The sequence below is a fragment of the Oncorhynchus gorbuscha genome, linkage group LG03, assembly GCF_021184085.1.
Source record: "Oncorhynchus gorbuscha isolate QuinsamMale2020 ecotype Even-year linkage group LG03, OgorEven_v1.0, whole genome shotgun sequence".
Taxonomy (NCBI): domain Eukaryota; kingdom Metazoa; phylum Chordata; class Actinopteri; order Salmoniformes; family Salmonidae; genus Oncorhynchus; species Oncorhynchus gorbuscha.
The window spans coordinates 92,525,952-92,553,862 of NC_060175.1; the positions used below are offsets into that span (position 1 = coordinate 92,525,952).

At 40.2% G+C, this 27,911-nt stretch overlaps 2 protein-coding genes and 1 long non-coding RNA gene across 4 annotated transcripts; 2 read left to right on the forward strand and 1 right to left on the reverse strand.

The window, feature by feature from the left end:
- Positions 1-97: 97 nt before the first annotated feature.
- Positions 98-16,397, reverse strand: LOC124032230. Its single transcript, XR_006838226.1, has 3 exons — positions 15,786-16,397; positions 696-887; positions 98-216 (listed from the first exon to the last, which is right to left on the reverse strand). It is a non-coding gene; the product is annotated as an uncharacterized LOC124032230 (long non-coding RNA).
- LOC124032228 (SAP domain-containing ribonucleoprotein-like) lies at positions 5,582-11,115 on the forward strand. The gene is made up of 11 exons (XM_046344473.1): positions 5,582-5,795; positions 6,291-6,390; positions 7,811-7,860; positions 8,067-8,128; positions 8,245-8,296; positions 8,397-8,470; positions 9,258-9,298; positions 9,483-9,505; positions 9,603-9,674; positions 10,765-10,839; positions 10,945-11,115. Exons 1-11 carry the CDS (start codon positions 5,652-5,654, stop codon positions 10,990-10,992), a joined length of 741 nt encoding a protein of 246 aa, XP_046200429.1. The 5' UTR covers positions 5,582-5,651; the 3' UTR covers positions 10,993-11,115.
- Positions 15,919-27,113, forward strand: LOC124032226 (cyclin-T1-like). Of its 2 annotated transcripts, none has more exons than XM_046344470.1 (9): positions 15,919-16,634; positions 18,029-18,110; positions 18,251-18,379; positions 21,916-21,976; positions 22,723-22,785; positions 22,977-23,022; positions 23,256-23,419; positions 23,583-23,653; positions 23,763-27,113. In XM_046344470.1, the coding sequence occupies exons 1-9, from the start codon at positions 16,465-16,467 to the stop codon at positions 25,047-25,049; spliced, it is 2,073 nt and encodes a 690-aa protein (XP_046200426.1). In that variant the 5' UTR covers positions 15,919-16,464; the 3' UTR covers positions 25,050-27,113. The 2 variants fall into 2 exon arrangements, with proteins under 2 accessions (XP_046200426.1, XP_046200425.1); XM_046344469.1 differs by having other exon boundaries at positions 16,156-16,634; positions 22,968-23,022.
- The last annotated feature ends 798 nt before the right edge of the window (positions 27,114-27,911 follow it).

Here is a 27,911-nt window from a genome sequence, read left to right on the forward strand (position 1 = left end):
CTTATAGTCTTCTACTACACTGTTCAGAAACAACCATATTAACTTCAAACTTACGTTGTCCTCTTTAGTGATGAAGTTTAGCTTCTTTAACTTCTCATGCATTTCCTTCTGATGGTAGTATTTATTGAGGTTTGGGTCATGCAAACTGTTGTACGTCGGCCTCATAATGTGACAGTTTGGGTCACTGAGGTTGAAATCAGATGTAGGCTGATACAACTGAAGGAACAACGATGTAAACAAATAAAAAATAAACATTATACTGCACCATTATACGGGATCCTTCTTCCATTCTACTGCACCATTATACTAGACCCTTCTTCAATTCTACTGCACCATTATACTGGATCCTTATCCATTCTACTGCACCACTCTACTGGACCCTTCAACCATTCTAAAGCACCACTCTACTGGACCCTTCTTCCATTCTACTGCATCATTGTACTGGACCCTTCTTCTATTCTACTGCACCATTCTACTGGACCCTTCCTCTATTCTACTGCATCATTCTACTGGACCCTTCTTTTATTCTACTGGACCCTTCAACCATTCTAAAGCACCACTCTACTGGACCCTTCTTCCATTTTACTGCACCATTATACTGGACCCTTCTTCTATTCTACTGCACCATTCTATTGTATGCATGTTCTTTAAAAAAAATGTTATACCGAATCCTGTTAAATATATGTTCTGCTTACCTTTTTACCCAGGCTGGCTCTATAAAATTTAAAGGCGACCCCAGGTAGAAACGGAAGCTTTGTCATGGCAGGCAATGTGCTGCTCACTGATGCCTTTGTTTCTATCATGATCTGAGGAGGCTTCCCTTTCAGTGGACGAGTTTGCTTCTCTGGTTGCGAGGGTATCTTACACAGGGGCTTTGAGGTCTTCTCCTGAAAACAGCAACATAGCAATAATGTATTTCTTACAAACTCACCTGTGATAGTTCATCCGACCATTATGACATGGCGGCGGGCCTGATATGTCATCATAGGTTGACGCCCAATGAACTACTGTGGCCATAGCCTGAGTGCCAGTCTATTTCTTTTATTTTTACATCATCTCCCTGCCACTCACTGTCATGCCAAATATGATGTTTGGCTTAGCTATGAGAGCAATTAAGTTGACAAGAGCACAAACAGATCTGGGCCCAGGCTACTGTTGCCATAGAGATTCTAATTATGTGACCTGTGTCTGACCAGTAGCGGTGCATGTGTAAAATCACTGGGGAAGCCAAGACAGTAAAAAAGCCATATTACAACCTATGTTGTGATATTTGCTCTTTACACAACGGCTGGATCTAATCCTGAATGCTGATTGGTTTAAAGCGAATTCCAGCCGGTGTCTATTCCACAAGTTACCACCGGGCTAAATCTATGATGTTAAAATGCCTATTTACTCTGTTCCATCTGACTGCGCAATCCACTGTCTCCTCAGTCCAGGTAGGGAAGGTATAAACTTTATCTGCACTGTAAAAAGCATCTAGACATTATTTAACATTTCTTTTAGACTAACATTTAGTTTTCAACAGCAGAGATTTGTATAAACCTTGCTGTCTGTCTCTTGGACATTTGCAACATTGTTTCATTATTCAAATTTGATCTCCAACTGTCCCATACAACGTGTAGGGGTAGGGTGTTGGGACGAGAGAGAGAGGCAGACAGCATTTCTCAGCCAGTCAAAATCACGAATCAGCTGGCATGATTTTTATGGATATATACAAAGAGATGTCAACTGAAAAAAGGTCAAATGAAACTAAGTGCAGGTAGTTTACAGTCTTTCCAACTTCAGTTTGAAATGATTGTGTTAGCTGTTGTTGTTAGCTCCTCTGAACAGTGTCCTAAGAACAGAATAGATGGTGCCGACAGATATGGCAGCTCTGCTTCTAGCTCCTAAGCAACTTTGCAGTATTTTTTTTTGTGTGTGTTAATTCTTACATTATTAGCTCAGAAAATGTTGTGTGTTATTAGATGCAGCCGGAAAGAACTTTTGGATATCAGAACGGCGGTACCTCACATTCCGGAATTGGATCCTTTGTTCATACCCCCCAGGGCAATTTAACTTATTCCAGAGGCTGCTCCAAAACACTGCCGGCAGAGAAGAGGTATTTGGAGTGGACTTCTAGTCCGATTGTGGAGGCGTGCACACCATCCACCGCTTCCGAGTATATTACTTGCTAATGTTCAGTCTCTGGATAATAAAGTAGACGAGCTCAGGGCGAGGATCTCCTTCCAGAGAGACATCAGGCATTGTGACATACTCTGATTCACGGAAACATTGCTCTCTCGGGATATACTGTCCCCGTCCATACAGCCATCTGGGTTCTCAGTACATTGCGCAGGCAGCTATAAAGAACTCTCTGGGAAGAAGAAAGGCGGGGGTGTATGTTTCATGATTAACCACTCATGGCATGATTGATATAACATACAGAAACTCAAGTCCTTTAGTTTACCCGACCTAGAATACCCCACAATCAAATGCCGACTGTATTACCTCCCAAGAGAATTTTGGTTATAGTCACAGCCGTGTATATTCCCCCTCAAGCCGATACCACGATGGCCCTGAAAGAACTACACTAGTCATTATTCAAACTGGAAACCCACATTTATTGTAGCTGTGGATTTTAACAAAGCAAATTAGGAAACGTTACTGAAGTTCTACCAACACATTGACTGTGGTCAATATTCCCCCTCAAGCAGATACCACGACAGCTCTCAAAGAACAACACGGGACTTTATGCAAACTGGAAACCACATATCCCGAGGCCGCATTTATTGTAGCTGGGGATTTTAACAAAGCAAATTTGAGGAAAACGCTATCGAAGTTCTACCAATACATTGACTGTAGTACCCGCGCTGGTAAAACATTTGACCACTGCTACTCAATTTTTCGAAATGCCTAGAAGGCCCTCCCCCACCCTTCCTTCTGCAAATCTGATCACGACTCAATTTTGCTCCTCCCTTCCTATAGGCAGAAACTCAAACAGGAAGTATTCGTGCTAAGGTCTATTCAATGCTGGTCTGACCAATCGGAATCCATGCTTCAAGATTCAAACCCACGCTTTTAGTTTATGCTTTCATAGGCTACCTAGCTAAAATTTGTGCTGCCCTAACTTCCTCACATGGGCAACAATGAACCAGCTATGTTAGCTAGCTAGTTAAATTGAGTCTACTAGGCTACATATTGAACTTCAATCGTCTTAGGCCAGTGGCATGAATTTATGGTTAGATCAGAATTGCCGTTATGATCATTGACCTGTACAGAGAATTAAGTCAAAACCTCAAGTCCAAATCCCTATCTCCATCACCTCAAATTTAAATCCCCATCTCCATCCATGGCTTGGAAAAGGGCCGATTAAGCAAACTAGCTAGATTAAGCGAACTACTGCAAGACATCAACACAAGAAGACTAGAAATCAACACCTTTTCCTGACATGATGACGTTTGCTCAGGATGTGATTTGATTGGATTTGGCTTCACACCAAATTGGCCTCCCTTGGGGGGCATTTTGCTGCACCAGGACAACCCACAGTTGATTGGCAAATGCTGATTGATTCTGATTTTTTTATTTGCCAATCAGATTCAGCCACTTGCAAATTTACGGATGATTATGATAACACAGAGACAAAAGATAAATTATTTTTATTGGTCAAATATTTGGGAAAGCCTGGCTTCCCTTGGCATCTATGAATACACGCCACTGTGTCTGACTTAGTTTGAACTGGAGTCATCTGCATGCCACAAGACTGTGTTAGCCCACTGCTGAGCGAATGCCTAGGCTCTAGCTCAAGTATTCTGTTCACGGAACCACCGCTACACTTCACCCCTCCCTTGACCTTCTCTCACAACACCCCAGCAGCTGATAGACATAAACTGTGCGATCAAGTTCCAATGGCACCAATGAGACTGACTGTGTTTGAACCCAGATCATATCCACGCCACAAGACTGATACCTCGGTGGGAGGAGTTTGAACTGTGTGAAATGTGATTGCATTCGTTTTGGAACCGCACCGCCTCCCGGGGCTGAGCCAGGTGCCCCACTCTGGCCGAAGGCGAAGTCAGCTCAAAACAAAAATGACGTAATTATTAAGCTCATGGAGTGATTGATGAGTAGGATTATGTGTTTTCACATGCAAAAGTGATTGCTTTGATAAAAACGCTTTATCTGCCTTCCCAATGAAAACTAGTTTGAAAATTCAAACACCTATTTTATGCAAAAGAGATGTGTTTCTGGAAGATGCACCATGCTGCCTTGTTGACAACATGACCGACTGGCGCAGATTACTGTTTTATTGAGAAGGGTGCTCCTTCCTCCCTGCTTTCACCCAGTGATGTGACTGGCCATTGCTCGGGTCAACCCGGGCCAGCGTAATAAAACTCCCTCACTGTGTGTGTTGGCCAGAGGGTTGTTGCCAGGGACCGGCTCCATAGGATGTCCCAAGGATACCGCCTAGCATCAACCATGAGACGGACTGGATTTGAACAGAGGTCAATCTGCATGTTATCCCACTGAGCTTAAATCTAGGCATTAGCTCAGGCAGATAACACACATTTCAGGCAAGGTTACTCATCGCTCAAGAATAGTTCACTTTGTAGTCCTTTGTAGCTCAGTTCGGAGCATGGGACTTGTAAACTTTGATGGCAATTAAGCTTGATTAACTTAAACAGTAGGACTATGTTCAGACTTCATATTATTGGAGTACACAATTGCCTATTTTACCTTTTCAATTAGGCTAGACAATTGTTTACAAGTTTAGCTAAATGCAAAGGTGAAAGCAAAAGTGTTTACCTGATTGCTTTTAGAAACGTCGTTCTCCATTGCACAGCATGACAGGAAAGAACAACATGCCTCTGAACATGATTATTTGTCAAGAAATATGCATCATAATGTAGTTAGAATACTGTACCATCTGTGACGCAATTCATTAGCATATCCGAAATTCCATTGATTATATCGCATGTATTCGAGTCAAAGTGTTTAATTGTTCCCTTCTAAATCTGTTGGATAAAAAAAAGTATGGATCAATGTATATAATGAACGACTTAGGCCTATCAATAAAGATATTTTACATGAAAAACTGGGCTATACATTTCATTATGTCAAAGCAAATTACTAAAATTACACCGAATTTACACACAAAAACACAAAAAGATTTATGATCGTAATGTACCAACTCAAAGCGGTTGGGATTATACTGAAGAAGCAGACGGGTCGATTTCTGATGGATGAAACAGATTCCGCATCTACTCATCCAAGTAGTAACAGGCATTCCGAGTCTTTTCGGTGACTGGTATCATTGGTCTTCATTCCCCTCAGGAGCCGTTAATTCGGGCTTTTCGTTCAGTAGTTCTTAGGAATGGCCCTAAAACCATGATGAAATTGTCAATATATAATTTAAATTCTAAAAAGGTTGCCTACCAGATCGTGAAATTTGAGTTCAAATACATTTTTACCTGACCAGATTATTAGATGGCCTGCAAAAACAAATTGAGAAAAAAAATGTAACACACTGAAAAAATGAGCGCGAACCAGACTGAGGCTCCTCACTAGATTGTTCCTGCACTGAGCAATTACCATCTTCAGTTAATATTTTTTAAATAATTTGTCAGCAGATAATCGATGTCTGTCTGGGGCTCAAAAAGCAATAACAGTAGGCTATGCAAATCAGGCTCTTTCACAGTTGCAATTCGGTTCCCGACGGTCACCAAAAAGAGCCGTTCAAAAAGAGTCGTTCGTTCGCGAATGACCTACCACTACAACAAAGCAAGATGGCTGAAGTTGTGGAGCTCCAGAAACTAAAGGTTGTTAACCCGATTTAGCTTAGTTTGAAACGTCTAATACCGATATTATATTTTGAGGAAATCAAGTATTGTATGTTGTTAGCTATCTTTACATTGTAATTCAAGCTATAGTACGCTGGGGATCTTCGGACACAGAATCGTAGGTAGCTAGCTAGCAGATGCTAGCGGACAGGACGGAAATAGTCCATGCTTGCTGCACGGTGTAGCTAGCTAACAAGGCATTTTGAGGTTTAAGATATCCACGCGTGTGTTGGGTTGGCTTTGTTATTCAACGAGGGCCAAAGTTAGCTCTGCTACTGCTGTGAAGTTGTCAACTGACATCGGCGCATGCGCGACTACAAGTGAATGAATGAAATTGTACAGAATGTGCTTGAGAATGTTAGGCCAAACTTCGCTTTTGGGCAGTAACATTTGAATTTCAAAAAATGGCCATTTAGTGGGAAATCTCAAATGTAATCTAACCAGTAATCTACACTCATGTCTGACCTCCCACAGCTTGCTGAACTGAAGCATGAGTGTGAGACCAGGGGTCTGGATGTGAAGGGCAACAAAGTGGAACTGATCACACGACTACAGACTTATCTGGAGGAACATGGTGAGCATGCAATAATGGATGGACTAAATACACATGGGGTCAGGTTCCCATACTCTAATAAAGCCTGGTGCTGTTTCCAATCAAATGTGTTTAATCAGCCCTTTTTACATCAGCTTATATCAAATCAGCCAATGTCGATCAAATAAAATTTTATCGGTTGCATACAGATATTTAGCAGATGTTATTGCGCATATAGCGGAATGCTTGTGTTCGTAGCTCCAATAGTGCAGTAATATCTAACAACCACAAATCTAAAAGTATACAAGTGGATTAAGAAATATAGAAATAATAGGATGAGCCATGTTGAGTGTGTGTGTGTGATGGGATGTATAGACATTATGGACAGTGTGGATATAATATGTAGTATATCTGAAGAATACGTGAATAGAATAGTATATGTACAGCAATGGTTGAATAGCATGGCCTTGACTAGAATACAGGATATACATATGAAATGGGGGAAACGGTATTAAACATTTATTAAACTGACCAGTGTTCCATGTCTATGTAAATGGGACATCAGCCTCCACATTTAACATTTAAGTCATTTAGCAGGGATGAGTAACCGGGTGATAGCCAGCTAGTGACTAAGTTCAGGGAAGGATACTGGGTGGAGGCCAGCTAATGATGGCTATTTAAGTCTGATTGTCTTGAGATAGAAGCTGTTTTTCTGTCTCTTGGTTCCAGTTTGGATGCACCTGTACGAACCTCCTTCTGGATGATAGCAGGGTGAACAGTCAGTGGCTCATTTGGCTGAGGTCCTTAATTATGTTCTTGGCCTTCCTGTGACACTGGGTGCTGTATATATCCTGAAGGGCAGGCAGTGTGATATGTTGGGCTGACCGCACCACCCTCTGGATAGCCCTGCTGTTGTGGATGGTGCCGTTGCCGTACCAGGCAATGCTACAGCCTGACAAGATGCTCTCAATGGTGCATCGGTTAAAATGTGAGGGTCTTAGGGGCCAAATTTCTTCAACTTACTGTTGCGCCTTGTTCAACACACCATCTGTGTGGGTGGACCATTTCAGATTGTCAGTGATGTGTATGTTGAGGAACTTTAAGCTTTTCACCTTCTCCACTGCGGCCCCATCAATGTGGATGGGTGCGTGCTCTCTCCTGAAGCCACGATCAGCTCCTTCGTTTTGTTGAGGTTATTTTCCTAGCACTACTCCGCCAAGGCCCTCACCTCCTTCCTGTAGCATGTCTCGTCACTTTTGGTAATCAGGCTGTTGTCATCTGCAAACTTGAGGATTTGAATTGGCCTATGAAAGTGTAACTTGCTGAATTCCAAATCAACTTCTACTAGCCCCTACCCCTTGACACCCTTTTATATTTAAAAAGTGTGAGCAATATGGTGAAGAGTCTACCCAGTCTATGAAATGATAAGGTGAATCATAAGCCTGATTTTCATCCTAAACAGAGGATGACATGGGCCTAAATGAAGATGATGTTCTGGGAGAAGAGCCAGAGGTAAGCCTGGTTTTAAACCACTATAGCAGCAATGGCACTTCATGTATGGATTAGATGGGTTCCACCATGTCCAGTATGATTTTGATCATACAGTATAAAGTCACTTTGTACATGCTGCAATAGCTTTGGTGAAATATCTGCTAGGAAAATAAATGTAAAATCATAGGTGCATTTCTTGATGATGCTTTATGCATTTGAACATGTAGGACCTCACGAAAGAGGATGCCATCACTGAGGATAATGACAAGAAACCCATAGTGTCTGAGGAGTAAGTTTTTCCTTTTATGTGAACACACATTGAAGAGTGACATTTTTCCTCCATTTTCCTGATGATCTGATGTCCCTATTGAAATATGTTAGTCATGTGATTTTAATGTGTTTCAGGACTGCTGAAAAGAAAGTGGTAAAAATCACACCCCCAGCGTCTGTGGATGAGGTAATATGATGCTTGCTGCACTCTCACCAGTCATGACAAGTCGTCAATGCAATGGTGGTGTGCTAACCTTATAATTATTTTTTTTAAATCCTGTTTTCAGAGGGTACAGAAAAGAGCAGAACGCTTCAATGTCCCTGCGTCAGCTGATGGCAAGAAGGCCATACGCGCTGCCCGGTCAGTATCCCACAAATATTCCCCACACTATTGATTGGGCATATCTATTAACCTATATTGACAATTTGCATTGTGTGCCCCACCCCCAACCCCCCTTTTACTATGCTCTCATATATGCATAGTCACTTCAACTATACATTCATGTACATACTACCTCAATTGGGCTGACTTCCAGTGCACCCGCACATTGGCTAACCGGGCTATCTGCATTGTGTCCTACCACCCCCCCCAACCCCTCTTTTACACTACTGCTACTCTGTTCATCATACATATGCAGTCACTTTAACCATATGTCGGAAGGGAAGTTAAACGGGTGTCCTGACTCTGAGGTCATTAAAGATCTCATGGCACTTATCTTAAGAGTAGGGGTGTTAACCCTGGTGTCCTGGCTAAATTCCCAACCTGGCCCTCAAACCATCACGGTCACCTAATAATCCCCAGTTTACAATTGGCTCATTCATCCCCCTCCTCTCCCCTGTAACTATTCCCCAGGTTGTTGCTGCAAATGAGAATGTGTTCTCAGTCAACTTACCTGGTAAAATAACGGATAAATAATTTTAAAAAATGTACATACTACCTCAATCAGCCTGACTAACCAGTGTCTGTATATAGCCTGTCTTTTTACTGTTTTATTTCTTTACTTACCGTACCCATTGTTCACCTAATACCTTTTTTGCACTATTGGTTAGAGCCTGTAAGTAAGCATTTCACTCTTAAGGTGAAAAATATCTGTTGTATTTGGTGCATGTGACAAACTTTGATTTGATTAAATATGCATTGTGTTCAGGTTTGGTTTGCCCGCTGCTGCACCTCCAACTTCCATCCCAGGTCAGTGTCAATCTTCCAGTCGTTTTCACAGTTCATGTGTGGTTTTAATATTCTTTTTTTCCAAGAACCATAACCTGCAGTCAGTTTATAAACAAGTGTTGAACAACAACATTATCACAAGTAATGATACTGTTTTCTCCTGCATTTGCACTCTGGTTTTAATTAGTGTTTCTCTCTATCAAAGGTGTTACTGTGAATAAATCCACTGTGAGTAATCCAAATATGAGAAACAGTGACCTCATTTAAATAATGTAACCATAAGTGACCCAGAATATTTAATCAAACATCTCTGTGTTCTGTGTAGGCGGTCAGTGTTGAACAGCTAAAAAAGCGAGCAGAGCGATTTGGCGGGAACGTTTCTTCAGTTTCCAAGAAGGTGAGCGCCTAGGGGTAGGGCAGCTTCTATCCTCCCTGGACAGCTTATTAGGTACACCTATCTAGTACTGCCTTGGACCCCCCTTTGCCTCCAGAACAGACAGAATTCTTCAGGGCTTTCTAAAAGGTGTTGGAAACATTCCACAGGGATGTTAGTCCATGCTAATGCGATAGCATCACACAGTTGTTGCAGATTGGACGGCGGTACATTCATGCTGCGGACAGCCTGTTCCATCTCATCCCAAAGATGCTCTACTGGGTTGAGGTCTGGGGACTGCGCAGGCCACTCAAGAAAACTGAATTCACTGTCATGTTCCATGCAATGTTTTTCCACTCCTCAAATTGTCCAGTGTGTGATCGCCTGCCCACTGGAGCCACTTCTTGTTTTTAGCTGATGGGAATGGATCCCGGTGTGATCGTCTGCTGCAATAACCCATCTGTGACAAGGATTGATGAGTTGTGTGTTCCGAGATGCCGTTCTGCACACCACTGTTGTACTGCGCCGTTATTTGCCTGTTTGTGGCCTGCCTGTTAGCTTGCACGATTCTTGCCATTCTCCTTTGACCTCCTCAACATGTTGTTTTCACCCACAGGAGTGCCGCTGACCAGATGTTTTTTTTTGTTTGCTGCACTATTCTTGGTAAACCCTAGACACCGTCATGCATGAAAAGCCCAGGAGTGCGGAAGTTTTTGAGATACTGGATCCGGTGCACCTGGCACCATAGATTATACCACATTCAAAGTTGCTTAGGTCACTCCATTTGACAAGTCTAACTTTCTATCGAGCAGTAACTGAATGCCTCTGCCTGCATTATATAACAAGCCACAGCCATGTAACGCACTGTCTTCAGGGGTGATCCATTTTTGTGAATGGGGTGGTGTACCTAATGAACTGTATGGTGTGTGTATTAGACTACAGGGCATCCTGAAAGAAATGCTCAATCGAAACCTTGTGATTATTACACTAAAGCATTTCTGATTAAGTCACCTCCAAGTTACATATTTAAGACCATATGTCAAATCACATTTTATTGGTCATACACATTTAGCAGATGTTATTGTGGGTGTAGCAAAATGCTTGTGTGTTACAGGTTGAGGAAGATGAAAAGCTGAAGAAGCGGAAAGAAAGATTTGGGATACTCGCTGCTGTTACACCTGACGTTGAGGTATGTTTTCACATTCTGTATTGAATCAATACAGGTATTATACAATTTATTTGATACTTAATACCGTAAATATATTTTCTTTATGGTTTAATATTTTTCCCACAGGCAAAGAAACTGAAGCGTTCTGAAAGATTTGGAAATGTGACTGTGTAAATTGTGGTATTTACAGATGTTTTATGGTTTTTTATTTTGTTGCAAACAGAACTGAAATGTACTGTATATAGCTTGTCAATTATCAGTTGCATTACATTTGGTCATTAAAGTCGTTTTCCATTATTTTCTGTGATTCTTTCTATGGGTTTGCTACTTGATTATCATCTAGTTGTACCAAGTGGAGTACACGGCCTAGTAGCAGGGCACCCGCCTCATTGGATCCCCCAAGATAGCAGCCTGAAACAGCATGCTGGACCATGTGCTTACATTGCCAGACCTATGAGCTGACAAGTCAGGACCTATCTCACTAATCAGTATCAATATAGGAAGCCAGACAAGTAAAGGGAAGAGTTTGTGCAGACTTGTCTCGTTGACTAGACGCAACATAGTAAATGTAAATCCGCCCCCCCCCCCAACAAAAATAAAGTTGGTGGGGTGGGAGTATAACGCAAATGTCTAGCATCCTAAAGGTTGAGGTCAACATTAGCATTTTAGCAACTTACTTTTTAGTTACTTTGCAACTACTTAGCATGCACGCTGACCCTTCCCCTAACCATTTTTAGCTAATCTTCCAACTCTAATTTAACTCCTAAATTTAACCCTTAACCTAGCTAACAGTCATCTAATGCTAGCCACCTAGATACAATTTGTACTATGAAATTGGTGCTGGACATCCACAAATTAATACATACCAAGTGACTTGGATTTACATACAGGATAATATGAAATGTCCTGAGACCGGGTTGGTTTGTTTGTTGGGTCATTCTGCTAAGTAGTAATAACATTAATGGATTTATTTTATATAGCAATTTATAAGAAGAAAATCGATTGCTTTTAAAATGAGAAATATTTGGGATTTATTGGGTGATGTCTTCCACACCTTCAGATGGTTTTTTTTATTATACATTTATTTTATTCATAATACAAAAATCATCTAGCATTGCTACATCAAACATGTCTAGCAAACCAAACACGGGTATTAACAATGCTCAAACATACAAAAAAAACTTAAGTGCAATTATATTCACTCTGAAAATATCTTATGATTCATGAAGATGTTATTCTTGTTACTCACTAGGGTTAGTGTTTTAATGTGAATTCAATCAGAAAAATTGGTCATTTTGGTATAGAATTTTGGAATTTTTGTTTGTATAAAGTATTTGGCAACAAGAATAAAACATTACCAATCATTTCAGTGGTTTTGTTATCATTGCAATGGTAACATATATTTTATGTTAAAATTATAGGCAGTATTCATAATGGTAAATAAGTACTTTGCAAGGTTTTCCCAAAACTGACACACATTTACATTCGAAGAACAAGTGAGACAGATTCTCACCCATTTCACAGAAAACGCAGATATCATCAATAGCCACAAATGTGGAAATCATAGAATTACATGGATATCTTGTGTAAAATGTTGAAGTGCACTTCCTTAACTTTGTTTGGTATACAGTATTAAGGCCTTAACCATGCATTTTTCCAGACAATGTCAGGAATAAGCATGTTCCAGAAAAATGTTTGTAAGTTGGTTTTGTGAATGAAGAATTTGTCTTATATATTTATTACAAGATTTCTCAAGTAAGCCCACGCATTCCAATCTGAGTTCTGGATAAACGTTGTAATCATCCCCCAAATTAAGATGACTTCATAAGTGTAGTTAGACGACTGGGAACGGCTTTGATCACAAAACTCTCTGAAAGGTATTGGAAACTCTTTCAATGTTCTAAATTGTTCATATGTGAGAATATTACCCGTGTCAAAAATATCAAGAACGAAGTCAATATTCCTCTCATGCCAGCTGGGGTAGAACAATGACTTATTCCTTACAGTTATGTCTGAATTATTCCACAAAAGAGCTTTATGAGGGGAACAATTGTGCAGGAAACATATTTTCCATGCCAGTAAAGCTTGTTGGTGAAACCTAGCCAATTTAGCAGGTAATCTTTCAGGAAAATAATTACATTTCAGTAAAAACTGAAGACCTCCCAATTTATTAAACACATTATTTGGAATGAAATACCATATTGAATCAGTATCGAGCAAACATTTTTTCAACCAGTATATCTTGAAAGTGTTATTTATGTCAACAAAATCCAACACTTCTAGACCACCTTCAGCTCTTTGGTTAGAAAGGACATATTTTTTTAGTTTGTGAGACTTATTTTTCCAGATGTATTCAAGAAAGGTCTTATTGATCTCTTTACAAGTAGCTGGATTTACACATAACAATAATGAGGGGTACACAAAACGAGATAGTCCCTCTGCCTTGGGCAGAAGTACTCTCCCAAGTATTGAAAGATCTCTTTGCAGCCAATTATTAAATATATTTTTAGGAGAGAAATTCAAATGTCTGACTAAGTGTTTTTTTTACAGATGTATAAATATTTAACACAGTCCTTTACAGGAATATTTTCAATTTCTTTATCATCAGAGTCAAATAAACATAAGATTTCACATTTAGAAATATTCAGCATTAATCCTGATGCAATAGAAAATGCAGTTATAGCATTAAGGCATGTGCGACCTGGTCTTTGTCTCTCAAGAAAAGAGTAGAATCATCAGCCAGTTTGGACATTTTGATTTCTTTGTTAAAAATGGTTAAGCCATACAAATTTGCATCATTCCGAATATCTAGAGATAGAAGTTCCACAACCAACTGAATAAAAATGACGAAATTGGGCATCCCTGTCGTACACTTCTGTTGATACTAAATATTTTGGAAATATTAAGGTTTAGTAGCACAGAACTATTTATATCTTTGTAAAACATGCGAATTACTTTAATAAAATATTCATCAAATCCAAAAAGTTTAAGAGACCTAAAGAGAAATTCATATTCAAATGTGTCAAAAGGCTTTACAGAAGTACAGAAATAGAACAACCGCATCTGAGTCGAATGCATCTGAATAATCTATAAGGTCCAAGACTAAACGAATGTTAGAGTTTATGTGATGGCCCTTCATAAATCCTGTTTGAGTCTCATTTATAAATGGTATCTATTCCTTTCTTTAATCTTTTGGCATAAACCAGAGCAATCAATTTGTAATCAACATTTAATAAAGTAATTTGTCTCCAATTGCCAATGAGAGAAGGGTCTTTATCAGGCATCGGAATCAATGAAATAAGGCCCTGTTTCATAGTGGAGACCATTTCCCCATTTTTAATGCAATCTTGAAACATATTGAAAATCGGGTCTTCTCGTAACTCCCAAAACTGTCTATAGAATTCAACTGACAGGCCATCAGGGCCAGGTGATTTCCCTTTTTTCATTGAATTCAGAGCCTCTCTAATTTCTCCAATTGACACAGGTGAATCGCAAACTGAGTGGAAATCATCCTCAATTACAGGGACATAATTCTGAATGTGGCAAATGTAGCTTTCACAACAATCTTCCTGAAATTGAGAGCTGTAAAGGTTTTCATAAAAGGAATTGACAAATGATGATATTGTAAAAGTAACTAGTGTTTGTTTCCCCCTCTTCAATCCATTTTGCTATTGACCTTACAAAGGCACCCTTTGCCAGATCCGTGTAAATCTGTTCTAATTCTAGTTGTAAAGACCTGAACACAAACTCCTCTTCTTCAGATAGATTATCTTTCTTTAGAAAACTGTCAAGCTTGCTCATCATCTCCTTTTTCTCTATGGTTCTTTAATTGCATCAGCTCTTTGGCGCGTTTAATGGCTACCACTCTTGCCTTTATATTTGAAATATATATACTTCCATGACCCAAGTCTTTTCTAGCAAAAATATATATAGCTAATGATTTGATGTTTTCAATGAGATCAGTATCTTTAAGAAGTGTATTGTTTAATTTCCAATATCCTCGAGTACCTTTTGATGTTTTAGTAGCTTGTAAATTCAGGGAAATCAAGTGATGATCAGAAAAGGGAGCCAACGGATGATCTACATCTATAACAAATTGTAACAAAAAAGGGGAAATTGGGAATAAATCTATTCTAGATTTACGTGACATGGTTTTGTTGGTCCAGGCATAACCCTTAGCATCCGGATTGAAATAACGCCAGGCATCCTCAACACAGAGATCCTTGCATAATTTAATGATAATGTTACTATTTTGAGGGTTTTGACTCGTTCTAGGAGGAAAACGATCAGGAGATGCATCAGGTGTTTCGTTAAAATCCCCTGAAATAATTAGAGAAGCCTCCGAGTATTTGTTGTTTAAATCCTGTACTTTCTTGGTAAATTGGGTAAAAAGGGTCTTATTAGGAGCATGTGAGTTATGTCCGTATACATTACAGATGATGAAAATAGCATGGTCAAGTTTAACAGTTACTATGACCCATCTGTCACCTTTAAACTTGTGAATAAGTGTCAAAACACCAGCAGACTGATTTGATCCATAACTGAAATAGGCCATATCTCCCCATTGTGTTTTCCAAAATTTCAAATCACTTTCAACCTAATGAGTTTCCTGAAGAACAAAATCTGCATTACTGCGTTTGATAAGAGCGTCTGCTAAATGACTTAAATGTAAATGTTTACAGTATAAAAATGAAGCTTTCCTTTTTGTAGGATTTCTCAAACCCCTAGCATTCAGACTAACGATATTGAGTGAACCCAAATTAGATAAGTATTTATGTGAACAATAAAACAAACAGTGAACCTTGAGAGGATTACTCCACGGAAAACTACACTCAGATGAGGTAGCTGTGGTCAACAGAATAACAAATCTATTGACTTCCTTTTCTTTGGCAAGTGTTCATCAGTTGTAGTTCGAACGGTACATGTATAATTGGCAGTACATTAACTGTACTCATGGTAGTACTCACAGTTCCAATTTGGTTAATGTCAACAGTTACCCAGTAATCATTCGTCCTCCGATAAACGCGTGTGAGCCCTTGAACCCCGCCTTCTTTCCCTCTTGTTGCGCCTTCTGTATAAACGGATACAGTTTCTCTCTTGCAGCCTGATCCTGCGGTATTACCACTTTTCCCAGGATATTAATGACTAATTCTCTAATATCCTCTCCCTCTACCTCCTTTACATCTTGGATTGTCAGATTCCACCTGCGAGAGTACCTTTGAAGTTAATCTACATCCTCACACAGCCCCGGAGTTCTTCATAGGGGACATGGTCGTCTGACGTTCACAGCTCCTCCTCAATTGGTAGGCTTAATTATCCACTACCGAAGGGTGATTAGTCCGCGACTGTAAAAGCGACCAGACTACACCACACCTGCAATAATCCAAAACAGTCCCCAGACGAGGCGATATTCTGCATCCCTCGTCCAAACCAGGAATATGTTATAGATTAACTCACCCTTGTCTGCTGATTGTAGGCCCTTCGCATTTACTTTTCTGTCGGGCCATGGATACCAGAGAGGTTTCGTTTATTTGCTACAGATGTTTAAAAATTATGTTTAGGGACACATGGCATATTTACGCCATCCACACCATTGACGTCAGTTCCTGTGACGTACCACGAGTCTAAAAATTGTCCTTCTCAGTAATGGCGGCTTCGTTCCCTTCTCCTTCTGGAACAAACAACAAATGGTACTTCACCCGAGAACAGATCGAGAATAGCCCATCTCGTCGTGTGGGGCTTGATCCAGACAAGGAATTATCATACAGACAGCAAGCCGCGAACCTTCTACAGGACATGGGACAGCGACTCAATGTGTATCTTTTGTCGGGCCGGGGACGATTTGTGCTTGCTAACGGCTAGCTATAGAGATTGATGGCGGCATGGCTAGTTGCTATCTTATATGGATACTGTATTCATGTTAGCCTATTTATTCATCTGTAGTGTGTACAGACTGGCGTAGTTAATAGCTATTTGTAACAAGCAGCCCAGACTTGCTGCTGTGACTCGCGAGTGCAAGGGAATTGGGTTCTATTAGCACAACTAGATAGTTAGCCTAGACCGTTAGCTAACGTTTAGTGTAGGCCTCTGCGGCCTAGGCATAAGCTTCCTGTGGAGAACAAAAGCCGAGCAGGGGCCATTTGACAGTTATTTATTATAAACGGGGTTCAGGTGTATTAAACACGTTCTTATATTTTGATAAAAGCATTGGTTTTGTTGGCCATAGGGTGATATCAAAGATCTGTGGCGCTGTTATGGGAGCTAAAGCTGACAGTCTTTATCTGCTATTACGAGTGGCTAGCTAGCTAGCGAGTAGGCTAAAAACATCCTGGGGCAAGCGAACGTTAACTGGCGTTTACGACATAATATAAATGGTATTGGTGAGAAGTCCAATGCTGCAATGTGATAAAAATTCCCCTGTGTATTAAAGCTTGTTAGTTTCTTATTTCTGATACCATGTCATTGGCTTCTTTGTAGCCACTTATTAATTACTTCCTTAACTACAAACTCTGACCCAGAATGCCAAACTGTTCTCAGAGCATGTATTATTCTGTTACTAAAACCAATAAGCACAATTTAGTATGATATGTTACATTTCGTATGGTATGTATTCATTTGTTAATGTGCATCTTTCATTTTGTATGTTACTAAATACAATTCTTAGCAAAACGTACAATATGTTACGAATTCTAGCTATGTGGCTTACATTAGCTAGCTCACTAATGTTAGCTAGGTTAGGTTTACGTTTAGGAGTTAGCTAGCTTCCCATAGCTCTTTAACCTAACATAAAAAGTAGTTAAAGTTGCTAATTGGCTAAAATGCTGACGTTGCCCGTGATGAGATTCGAACTCGCAACCTTTGGGTTGCTAGACATTTGCGTTTTACCTCACCCATACACCCCAACCATACCAAATGTAACATGCTAAATGGATTGACTCGGATTTACATACAAACTCTGAGACCAGGTTGAGAATGCTGTTCTAGCCAGCTAGTATGTTGTTCTAGCTAGCCAGTTATGTCCTACTATGTACCACCAGTCAACATTATGAGTAGTTAGAGCAGATCACTTAGCTACACCCACAACTAGCTAGTTTAGTTGAAAATAAGTTTGTAGCTGCTGTTACATAACATTTCTGTAATTTCTCAATTTACTTTGAGTTAAATCTCACTGAGATATCATATGTTATAATCCTTAACCCTTATGCATCAGGTCCCAGCTAACAATTAATACTGCTATTGTGTATATGCACCGATTCTACATGATCCAGTCCTTCACCAGGTTCCACAGAAATGTAAGTACTTTTGCACGCTGAGCCTCCCTTGCACAATTGTCTTGTAAAGTTAATTCAATCTTTTGTGAAATGCATAATGTGTAGCACTAACAAGACACCAGTTTTGAACAAAATGGACCATTTATTTTTTTTACCCCTAGGTCATAGCTCCAGCGACACTATTCCTTGCTGCAAAGGTTGAGGAACAGCCCCGCAAGTTGGAGCATGTTATCAAGGTGACCCATGCATGCCTTAACCCTCAGGACCCTTCACCAGACGTCCGCAGTGATGTAAGTGTCCATGGTCTGACCACTCCACTTCAACTCACTATGACACTTGCAGTGTGATCCTCTGAACACAAACTGATTGAGTGTAGATCCAGTGTTCTCTATCTTTTTTTGGTATTTTTAAAGACCCAAAGTACGTACTTTTGTGTCAATATGCATGATGGTAGTTGCATCATAACTGTTTGACATGGATGTCTCCGCTTGCAGGCTGTTGGTGTTATATGAAACTATTTTTTTAAATGATTTAGATATATTGCTTTATTTGATACAAGTTCTGGCAAGAAACGGAGCAGTAACATTTAATGCAACTTGACTTTAAAGTTCTTGATAACATTTGAAGTGGTCTTGATATCTTTTGTGACAAAGACATAGCTCCAATGCATTCTCTTTCACAGGTTGTGAAAGAGGGTGTTGATATTCTCCACACACTCACCATCTTCCTTTCAGACGGGGAGATCTGTAAACAGTTCTGTCCATACCAGGGGTTGGAACCAAAATTATTTAGTTCTGAACTGACTTTTTTTTGTTTTGTCTCAGCAAAATAATGTTCTGACTGGTTTGAACCCCACAAAAAGTGCTGGTTTATATAATACCTTTCTGTTCCTTTTTTAACCTGTGAAATCAATTTTTTAAAACTTCTCATTCAATTTCTTCACCAATCAGTGCAGATTGAGCAGGCAAGCTAGTTGTTTACATGCATGATGGACAGACAAGTGTAGCCTATGATGCAAATGCGAAATTTTGTGGGAGTGGAGGAGGCTTGACGTGCTGGGCATCTTGTTATGCATAATCTGAATGACGTAAACAAAAATAATTAGCATAGTCGTCGCTACACAAACCGCACAAATAAAATATAAAACATTCATTACCTTTGACCATCTTCTTTGTTGGCACTCCTAGATGTCCCATAATCACTATTGGGTCTTTTTTTTCTCGATTAAATCGGTCCATATATAGCCTAGATATCGATCTATGAAGACTGTGTGATAAACGGCAAAAAATTGCGTTTTATGAAGTAACGTAATTTTTTTTAATTAAAAAAGTCGACGATAAACTTTCACAAAACACTTCGAAATACTTTTGTAATGCAACTTTAGGTATTAGTACACGTTAATAAGCGATCAAATTCATCAGGAGGCGATGTAAATTCTATAGCTGTCCTTCTCGAAAAGATGTCTGAAGAGAGCTCGACCAAAACATCCGGTCGGAGACCGGAGGGAATCGGTTCCCTTGATTCGGTTTGACCAAGAATCAAAGCTGAATCAAATGACAAGACTCTAGACATCGTGTGGAAGCTGTAGGCACTGAAACCTCGGCCTCATGTAATTCGGTTCACTTTGAACAATTCCTGGAAGTAGCGCAAGGATATTTATTTCCATTTTCAGTGATCAGATTTTCTTGCACTTTTCAATGAAACGCATGTTCTGTTATAGTCACAGCCGTGATTTAACCAGTTTTATAAACGTCTGAGTGTTTTCTATCCACACATACTAATCATATGCATATACTATATTCCTGGCCTGAGTAGCAGGGTGCTGAAATGTTGCGCGATTTTTAACAGAATGTTCGAAAAGGTAGAGGGTCGACTGAAGAGGTTAAAAAGGGTTTACCATAGAAAACTAATGGAAAACAGATTGACCTCAAAAAAACATTTCCCTGGGTGGATTGTGCTCGGGTTTTCGCCTGCCAAATCAGTTCTCTTATACTCACAGACATTATTCAAACAGTTTTAGAAACTTCAGAGTGTTTTCTATCCAAATCTACTAATGATATGCATATCCTAGCTTCTGGGCCTGAGTTGCAGGCAGTTTACTTTGTGCACACTTTTCATCCAGATGTGAAAATACTGGCCCCTATCCCTGAGGTTAACCTTTCTGGTAAGGGGGTTCTGCTAGCGGAACACCTGGCCTACAGCCAGTGAAATTACAGGGCGCCAAATTCAAACAGAAATCTGATTAACATTCCTCAAACATACAAGTATTATACACCATTTTAAAGAAACTTATTGTTAATCCAAACAGTGTCCGATTTCAAAAATACTTTACGGCGAACCACACCATATGATTGTTAGGACAGCGCCTAGCCACAAAAGACATTTTCCAGCCAAGGAGAGGTGTCACAAAAGTGAGAAATAGCGTTAAAATTAATCACTAACCTTTGATCTTCATCTAGTGGCACTCCCAGGACTCCATGTTACACAAATGTTTGTTTTTGTTCGATAAAGTTAATCTTTATGTCCAAAAACCTCATTTGAAATTGTTCAGAAAAGCGTCGTCTCAAACAAACATCCGGTGAAATTGCAGAGAGCCACATCAAATTACAGAAATACCTCATTTTTGTTTGGGCATTTAGTTCAATAATCCAAATGCACAAAGTCCAGATGAAAAGTCATAAGTTCCATTTAAAGTTCGTAGAAACATGTCAAACAATGTTTCTAATCAATCCTTGGAGTGTTTTTATCATAAATATTAATTGTTTCAACTGGACAATACTGTTTTCATTAGAAAGGAAAGGGAAAGAACGTCGCGTGATAAACAATGCATGGCTTATTCTCTCCCCTTAAACAATAGAAGCCTGAAACAACTTCTAAAGACTGTTGACATCTACTGGAAGCTTACTGGCGTGCAATCTGACCGCACAGACACTGGATATTCGATAGGCATTCACTTGAAAACTACAAACCTCAGAATTCCCACTTCCTGGTTGGATTGTTCTCAGGTTTTCGCCTGCCATATGAGTTGTGTTATACTCAGACATTATTTTAACAGTTTTGGAAACTTTAGTGTTTTCTATCCAAATCTACTAATTATATGCATATTCTAGCTCCTGGGCCTGAGTAACAGGCAGTACTCTGGGCACGCTTTTCATCCAAACTTCCCAATGCTGCCCCCTATCCCAATCCATCAAGGTAACTAGGCCTATAGTATCCTTAACTAGCATTGACTAGCATATCTTCTGAATAATGCTTCTAACGTCAGTACCGTAGCCTATGCTTCAGAGGGGGAAGGGCAGGTAACCGGCACAGGCAAAGATTTTTAGGTTGCAAACAGACACTGGAATAAGTTTGAGTGACCGAGTGAGGGCATTGCATGGGCGTTTTGTTGGGACTAGGAAAAAAGTGCCTGGAACATAAAATAGTGTTATTAACCGGTTCCCATGCTTTTAAAATAATGGTTTTGTTCCGGAACAGTGGATCATTTTCATTCCAGGTTCTGTTTCCGTTCCTTAAATGCCATTGTCTTCGGTTCTGTTCCCTTAACCGGATCCAACCCCTGATCCATACTCACTGTTTCGATCTGTAGAAATTTTAAAGCTATCCTGCGCTTTGGGGTTTTCCTTTTTCTCAATCTTACCATCATGCTCCTTTAAGTGCTTAAATTGTTATTACAAAGTAAGAAATTGGGTGTTCTGAGGCAGTTGTACCTCCTTGAAGGTAAGACTGCGTAAAGGGAAAGCAAGAGGTGTGAGTGAGACATGAGGGGTGAGAGAATGCCTCCTAGTGAGTAATGCCTGTCTCCTGCCTGTCCTCTCAACCTCAGGCTTACCTGCAACAAGCCCAAGACCTGGTCATTCTTGAGAGCATTATACTCCAGACCCTGGGTAAGTTGGGATGGACAAATGAATGGGGTCTTTGATTTCATCCCAAAATAGAGAGATGTGATGCTTGCCTACTGATAATATTCCTAATATACCTATGCCTACTGATAATATACCTCTTTGTTCTTGTCTACAGCAGTCTTTGAGTAGCAGCCCATTCCATTGGAAGGTCACATCTAGTCTTCCATGCTCACTTTATCAGTACTGTCTTGCATTTTCGGTTCCCCGCTGTTTTCGTCATTAACTTTACAGCGCAGCACTTTCTTTGACCTTTTCCTCTTGACTTTAAGCCATTCTATTGAGTCACGTAATTGTTGTGATGGAAGATATGTTGGTTGTAATCACATTAGAGATAATGAATTTAGTACAGTATTGATAGAATTTGGATGGCACAGTAAAATGCCCATTCACCACCTATAACCCTTGTCTCAATGACTGGCTTAAATGTTAATGCTAAACCTCTAATTCTCAACTCACTCATTTACATTTGTCTTATACAGGGCCTGTCATCTGAAGATCTAAAGCAGTGCATTCATTCACTATTTACTGTAGTTTCATAAGACTTTGGTTTTCAGGGAATTATTTTAACGCACAGTGAGAATACTGAAAATTCAGTAACTATTGAGCTGAAGCTATTTTGACTTAACACCCTCAGGTTCCCATAAATCAGGATAAAAGATTCTAGAGTGTTCTTAGAAATTCTGTTGCTCATGAAACCTTTTGTCTCCACTCTACCCCCTTCATTACAGCTTTTGAAATCACCATTGACCACCCACATACTCACGTTGTCAAGTGCACCCAGCTCGTCAGAGGTAAGAATCAACAAACCCCCTTTCTAGGCTACTGGTGAAGTTTGAGGACCCTAGTACTTTTACAAATAGCATAAATGGTTCTTACCTATTTAAATGTATTATGAGTATTCTTATTGCCTGTATTTAATGGCATTATTTTGAACGCAGCAGGTTTTAATTGTATTTTCTTGTTTCTCGTGTTGTTGTCCCAGCGAGTAAGGATTTGGCCCAGACCTCATACTTCATGGCTACCAACAGGTATGCTGTTCACTCTGTGTTCAACTTTGAGCTTTACATTTGTCAATTCAATACAAATGCAACATTGTCTAAACTGAAAAAGGAGATGTTATTATGACCTGTATTACAATGAAATCACCACCCATTGATGAGATGCACAGTCCTTCTTCATCGTATTCTGGAACTGAATCGGTTTCTTCTCTCTTCCCCCCCCCCTTTTGGATTGTTGATCTGGGACTCAACCTGCTGTGTAGCCTACACCTGACCACATTCTGCCTGCAGTACAGCCCACCCATAGTGGCCTGCGTCTGCATCCACCTGGCTTGCAAGTGGTCCAACTGGGAGATCCCTGTCTCCACAGACGGCAAGCACTGGTGGGAGTATGTAGACAATACTGTCACCCTTGAGCTGCTGGATGGTATGTTTGAATTTAATTTTGTTGGATATGATGATGTAACGTGATAAACAACTCATGGCTGTCAGCTGAGCCACTTGCTTTGAGATGTACTGCAGATGTTGGTTATATTGTAAGGAAGTGAATTGCAGAGCACCTTGTAATTGTAATACTTTGTTACCCACAGAACTCACTCACGACTTCCTACAGATCTTGGAGAAGACACCAAGCCGATTAAAACGCATTCGCAACTGGAAAGTAAGTTGTAGTTTGTAACATACTTGCACTGATTTTAAATTCTCATAGTTCCATTTCATTCAGGGTATTTCCTTATATTGTTCCTTAACGCAATGGTCTCTTGTCCCAGGCGGCAGGTCAGACAGTGAAGGGAGGGAAGTCTAAGGTGCCAGAGGACGGGGACCAGACAGATTGTATGATGAGCATGATCTCCATGTCGTCCTCTGAGACCACGCTGGCCAGCCTCTCTAACCCTTCCTCTTCATCCATGGCTCCCATACTACTGGAGCTCAAGTCGACCCTGGGCAGTGGCTCCGACCAGCCCAACCACGTAGAGCTGCACGCCCCAGCCAAGGTGTCACTGAGTGAGTACCGGGCCAAGCACGCTGATGTCCTGGCTGCTCAGAAGAGGAAGCTGGAGAACATGGAGGCCAGCGTGAAGAGGGAGTATGCCTCGGCAGCCCAAGCTCTGATAGGCCAACATCAGAGGAAGGAGAAGTACCACCGTGATCAGCCGCAGTCCAGCTCCCACCATTCCAGCTTAGCCTCCTCTGACCTCAGCAGCCCCTCGCCCATCATCCTCAAGATCCCCCTGGAAAAGGAGAGGGGCGAGCGCAGCTCCCTGAAGATGCGCCTCCCTCTGGGGACTGGGGGAGGAGGGGGGCACAGTGGAGGAGGGAACAGAGGAGCCGGAGGAGAACAGGACATCAAAGTGAGAATCCGGGTGCCTGAGAAAGTACGCAGTGCAGGCTCGGGAGAGGAGGGGGGCAAGAGTAGGGAGGGCAAGCATCGAGATCGCTCCCACCACCACCACCATCACCACCACCACCATCATTCATCGTCGTCTTTGAGCGGTGCTTCTGTCTCTTCGTCCTCGTCACATAAACACTCAGCCAGTGCTGCTGGAGCTGTAGGAGGAAGTGGTAGCAAAAAGACCCCCAGTGACTCATCTAGAATGAGCTCTTCCTCTGCTTCTCGAAAGAGGACACACTCCACTGAGTCCCAGGGATCCCACCCCTCCAAAGTCTCTAAGTCCTCCAGGAACTCAGCCTACCAGCTACCTGCTCTGTTAGCTGCCTCCAGTGCACACTCCCTGGGGGTGCAAACTGCTGAGATCCTCCCATCCTTGGGTCTCCCCTCCCTCCACCAGGGAAACTTCTCTCACTGCAAGGGGGACAAGACTGACACTAACGGACACAATGCAGGTGGGGGAAGCCAGTCAAATGAGTACCAGGACACATTTGAGATGCTGAACTCTTTACTGAGTGCTCAGGGGGTCCAACCTGCTCAGCCTCCCATGTTTGACTACCGGTCTCAGTACGGGGAGTACAGATACAGTGGAGGGTCGAGGGGGGGCTCTCGACCGCCACCCCTGCCTGCTGAACCTCCACCCCCGCTACCCCCTTTACCCAAATGATCCCTGATGAAGGGGTGAATTACTGACAGTATCTGTAGACGCCTCCACATCCTTCCATAAGACATTTGCACTGTGACTTTGGGTCCCTTTATGTGTTTGAAGGAATCATGTTGTGGTTTTCAACTTGACAGCAAAGAAATGTACTTCCAATACATACTTATCAGTGATGCATGTACATAAGTTTCTCCCTTGTTACATCATCATATCCAATACATCTGTGGGGCAATAACAGGTGTGAAAGAAAACTAAATGAATTTATTTATAAAAAAAAATGTAAATACTATTTTTGATGTTATTCATTTTTGTATTGTGATATGAACTCAAATCCAATTTCATGGAATGACTGGACCTGATACTTTAAACATGGCTGTTTAAGTCATTTTGAATGCACAGTAGAAGAAACAAACTTGTCTGCTTCACTTCTTAAATTGTGTAAGTCTCGCTAAAAATTAGTATTTTTCAGAATGTTTTTAAATGTACTATTTATTATTAGTGTTGAATGCAATTAGAACATTTTGCCAACTGCCTCCCCTGCGCTTTCTGCTGTGTCCTGTTGAACTGAATGATAGTTGAGTGCTCCTTACACAAGTCTATTTGAGAATGCATGTCTTCAAAGCCATCGTTTGACATGTTTTTGTTTAAAAAGTAGTCACTGAATCAGATCCCCCCCCCCCATTTTTGTCTATTATAGTACATTTTTTTCCCCTCTGCATTATTTGCAACACTTTATATGTTAATTATGTAAAATGACTTTAGTGGACAAAATATTTTCACATTTAAGTTAAAAGTTGCAAAAAATACTTGAAATTTAAAAGAAACATTTCAGTTTTTCTACTTCATATTCATCTCTAGCACCACCCCTACATCAACATGTGCAAATTGTGCATTTTGTTGTAGTAAAAAATAGAGTAATATGTGTTTCCAATGAGTATGCAATGCCAACTCGTATTTGGTTTAAATCCAATGGTGGCATATTAGGAGAACTTATCTTCCTCTCTTTTACATTTTTAAAGTTGATTTTTTACTAAACATAAATGTTTTATTTTCACATGTTGATTTTGGGTAGATGCTGGACATGACAAATATGAAGTTGACTTTAAAAAAATATATCTATTTTTTCCTTAAGGCTTGTATTTTAGTTTCTATATTTGAATGTGTTGCAGTCATTGTTTTAAATGGTTGTAAAATGTTAGTCATAATACTCAAATAATTACACTAACTTACAGAGTTTATACTACAGTACTTATCTACATATTCCTACACATTTTGATAATGGACTGATTTCTGTCTTAGTGCTTTGAACAGAATTCATAGTGTTGCTTCAACTACTGTTTTAACGATAACTGATGTCTTCACTCGTACATTTTGAATGCAACTGAAATTGTATTTTTGTGAGATTTTGATAAGGTGCATAATCATTTGTCTATATTATTTAGATAATTTGTTTTTCTGGTTTCATGCCTCACCATGTGGTTGCTTGTGGCGATCACACATGCTCAACTGGGGGACTTTTTAGAGGTTTTAACATAACATCTCCAGTACCACTGTCAACCATCATTTTCTACATTTAATGTCAGTGAGAATGACCTGTTCAATTAAGATAATCTTTCCCTTCATGTTCCAGACTTGCTGTTTGTCATGCTTATGAACAAACTGGTATAGTCTTTCTCCTTAGATCATGTTTAAAATTGTATGATAGTGGAAATGGGCTTGAACTTAGCTCTGACATGTTTCAGACTGTTTAACAGAACTCTCTTTGTCCAATGGATGGGTTAGCTGACAACATCACAAAAACGATGCACATGTTTCAATGGGGCAGAAGTCTGTGTGTTGTGATTCTGGATGGCCAGATGGCTAGAACCAATACAAGAGGCTGCTCATTTAAGTTAGTTTTCTTGTTCTTGATACCATGTCTTGTTTTTAGGTGTTTTGACTGATGTCACATCTTTGCTAATATGGCTAAACTTCACAAGCTAGCTAACCAACAACTGTAACAATGTATTTGAGAGACAAGTGCTCATTGTGCAAATGTATTTATGTTTTCAATAAACATTGGAGACTAAATATAGTTTACATGTCAACAATTTAAGCCAACACTGTCTGTTTTGCCCCATAGTTGTGCACACATTGCTTTTGTTGCTTAACAACCGACCAATCTATAAGCTGCCAATGGACAATTAATCAGCTGGAAATCATGTAACACAGCTGTGGCATACTGATTTGATGTGGTATTTTGCTATTGATTGGTTTTGTATATAATGGAAAGAGTTGACATTATGGGAGCTGTTTCCTAGTACTTTAACTGATGCATTAAGGGAACAGGTGTACGGTTCTACTGTTTCTACAGTCTGCTCAGTTTCTACAGTACTTGAGCCCAACCATTGATTCTTGTCACTCAGGTAAGCCTTTATGATGATATATGAAGAGAAACACATGGATATACTTTAAAATGCACTGAATCTCTATCCCAGCAAGATTGTAATCAAACAGATTTTTTATTGTTAAAACTGAGGAAATTGTATTTTGTATTACCAAGAGCATTATGCTTCCATTCTGTGTTTTGTATTATAAGATAAGACACACTATCGTACTATATTTAGTTAAGGATCGACTGGGACTGATACATGGATAACTGTATGCAGTCTGTCTTGTGTGAATGCTTGTTGAACATGAATAACTACAAAATAACACTATGAAAATAGAAGGAAGACATGCAACCAAGTGCAAAGTCACTGCTATTCAACTACTTCATAAACTTTTCCAAAAGTTGTATCAGTTTGTACCTGCTCTTGTTAATGTTGTCGTGGTACCACAAACTCAGGTCTGGAATAGGAATGTTTGGGCTATCTTTTGTTTAAAATG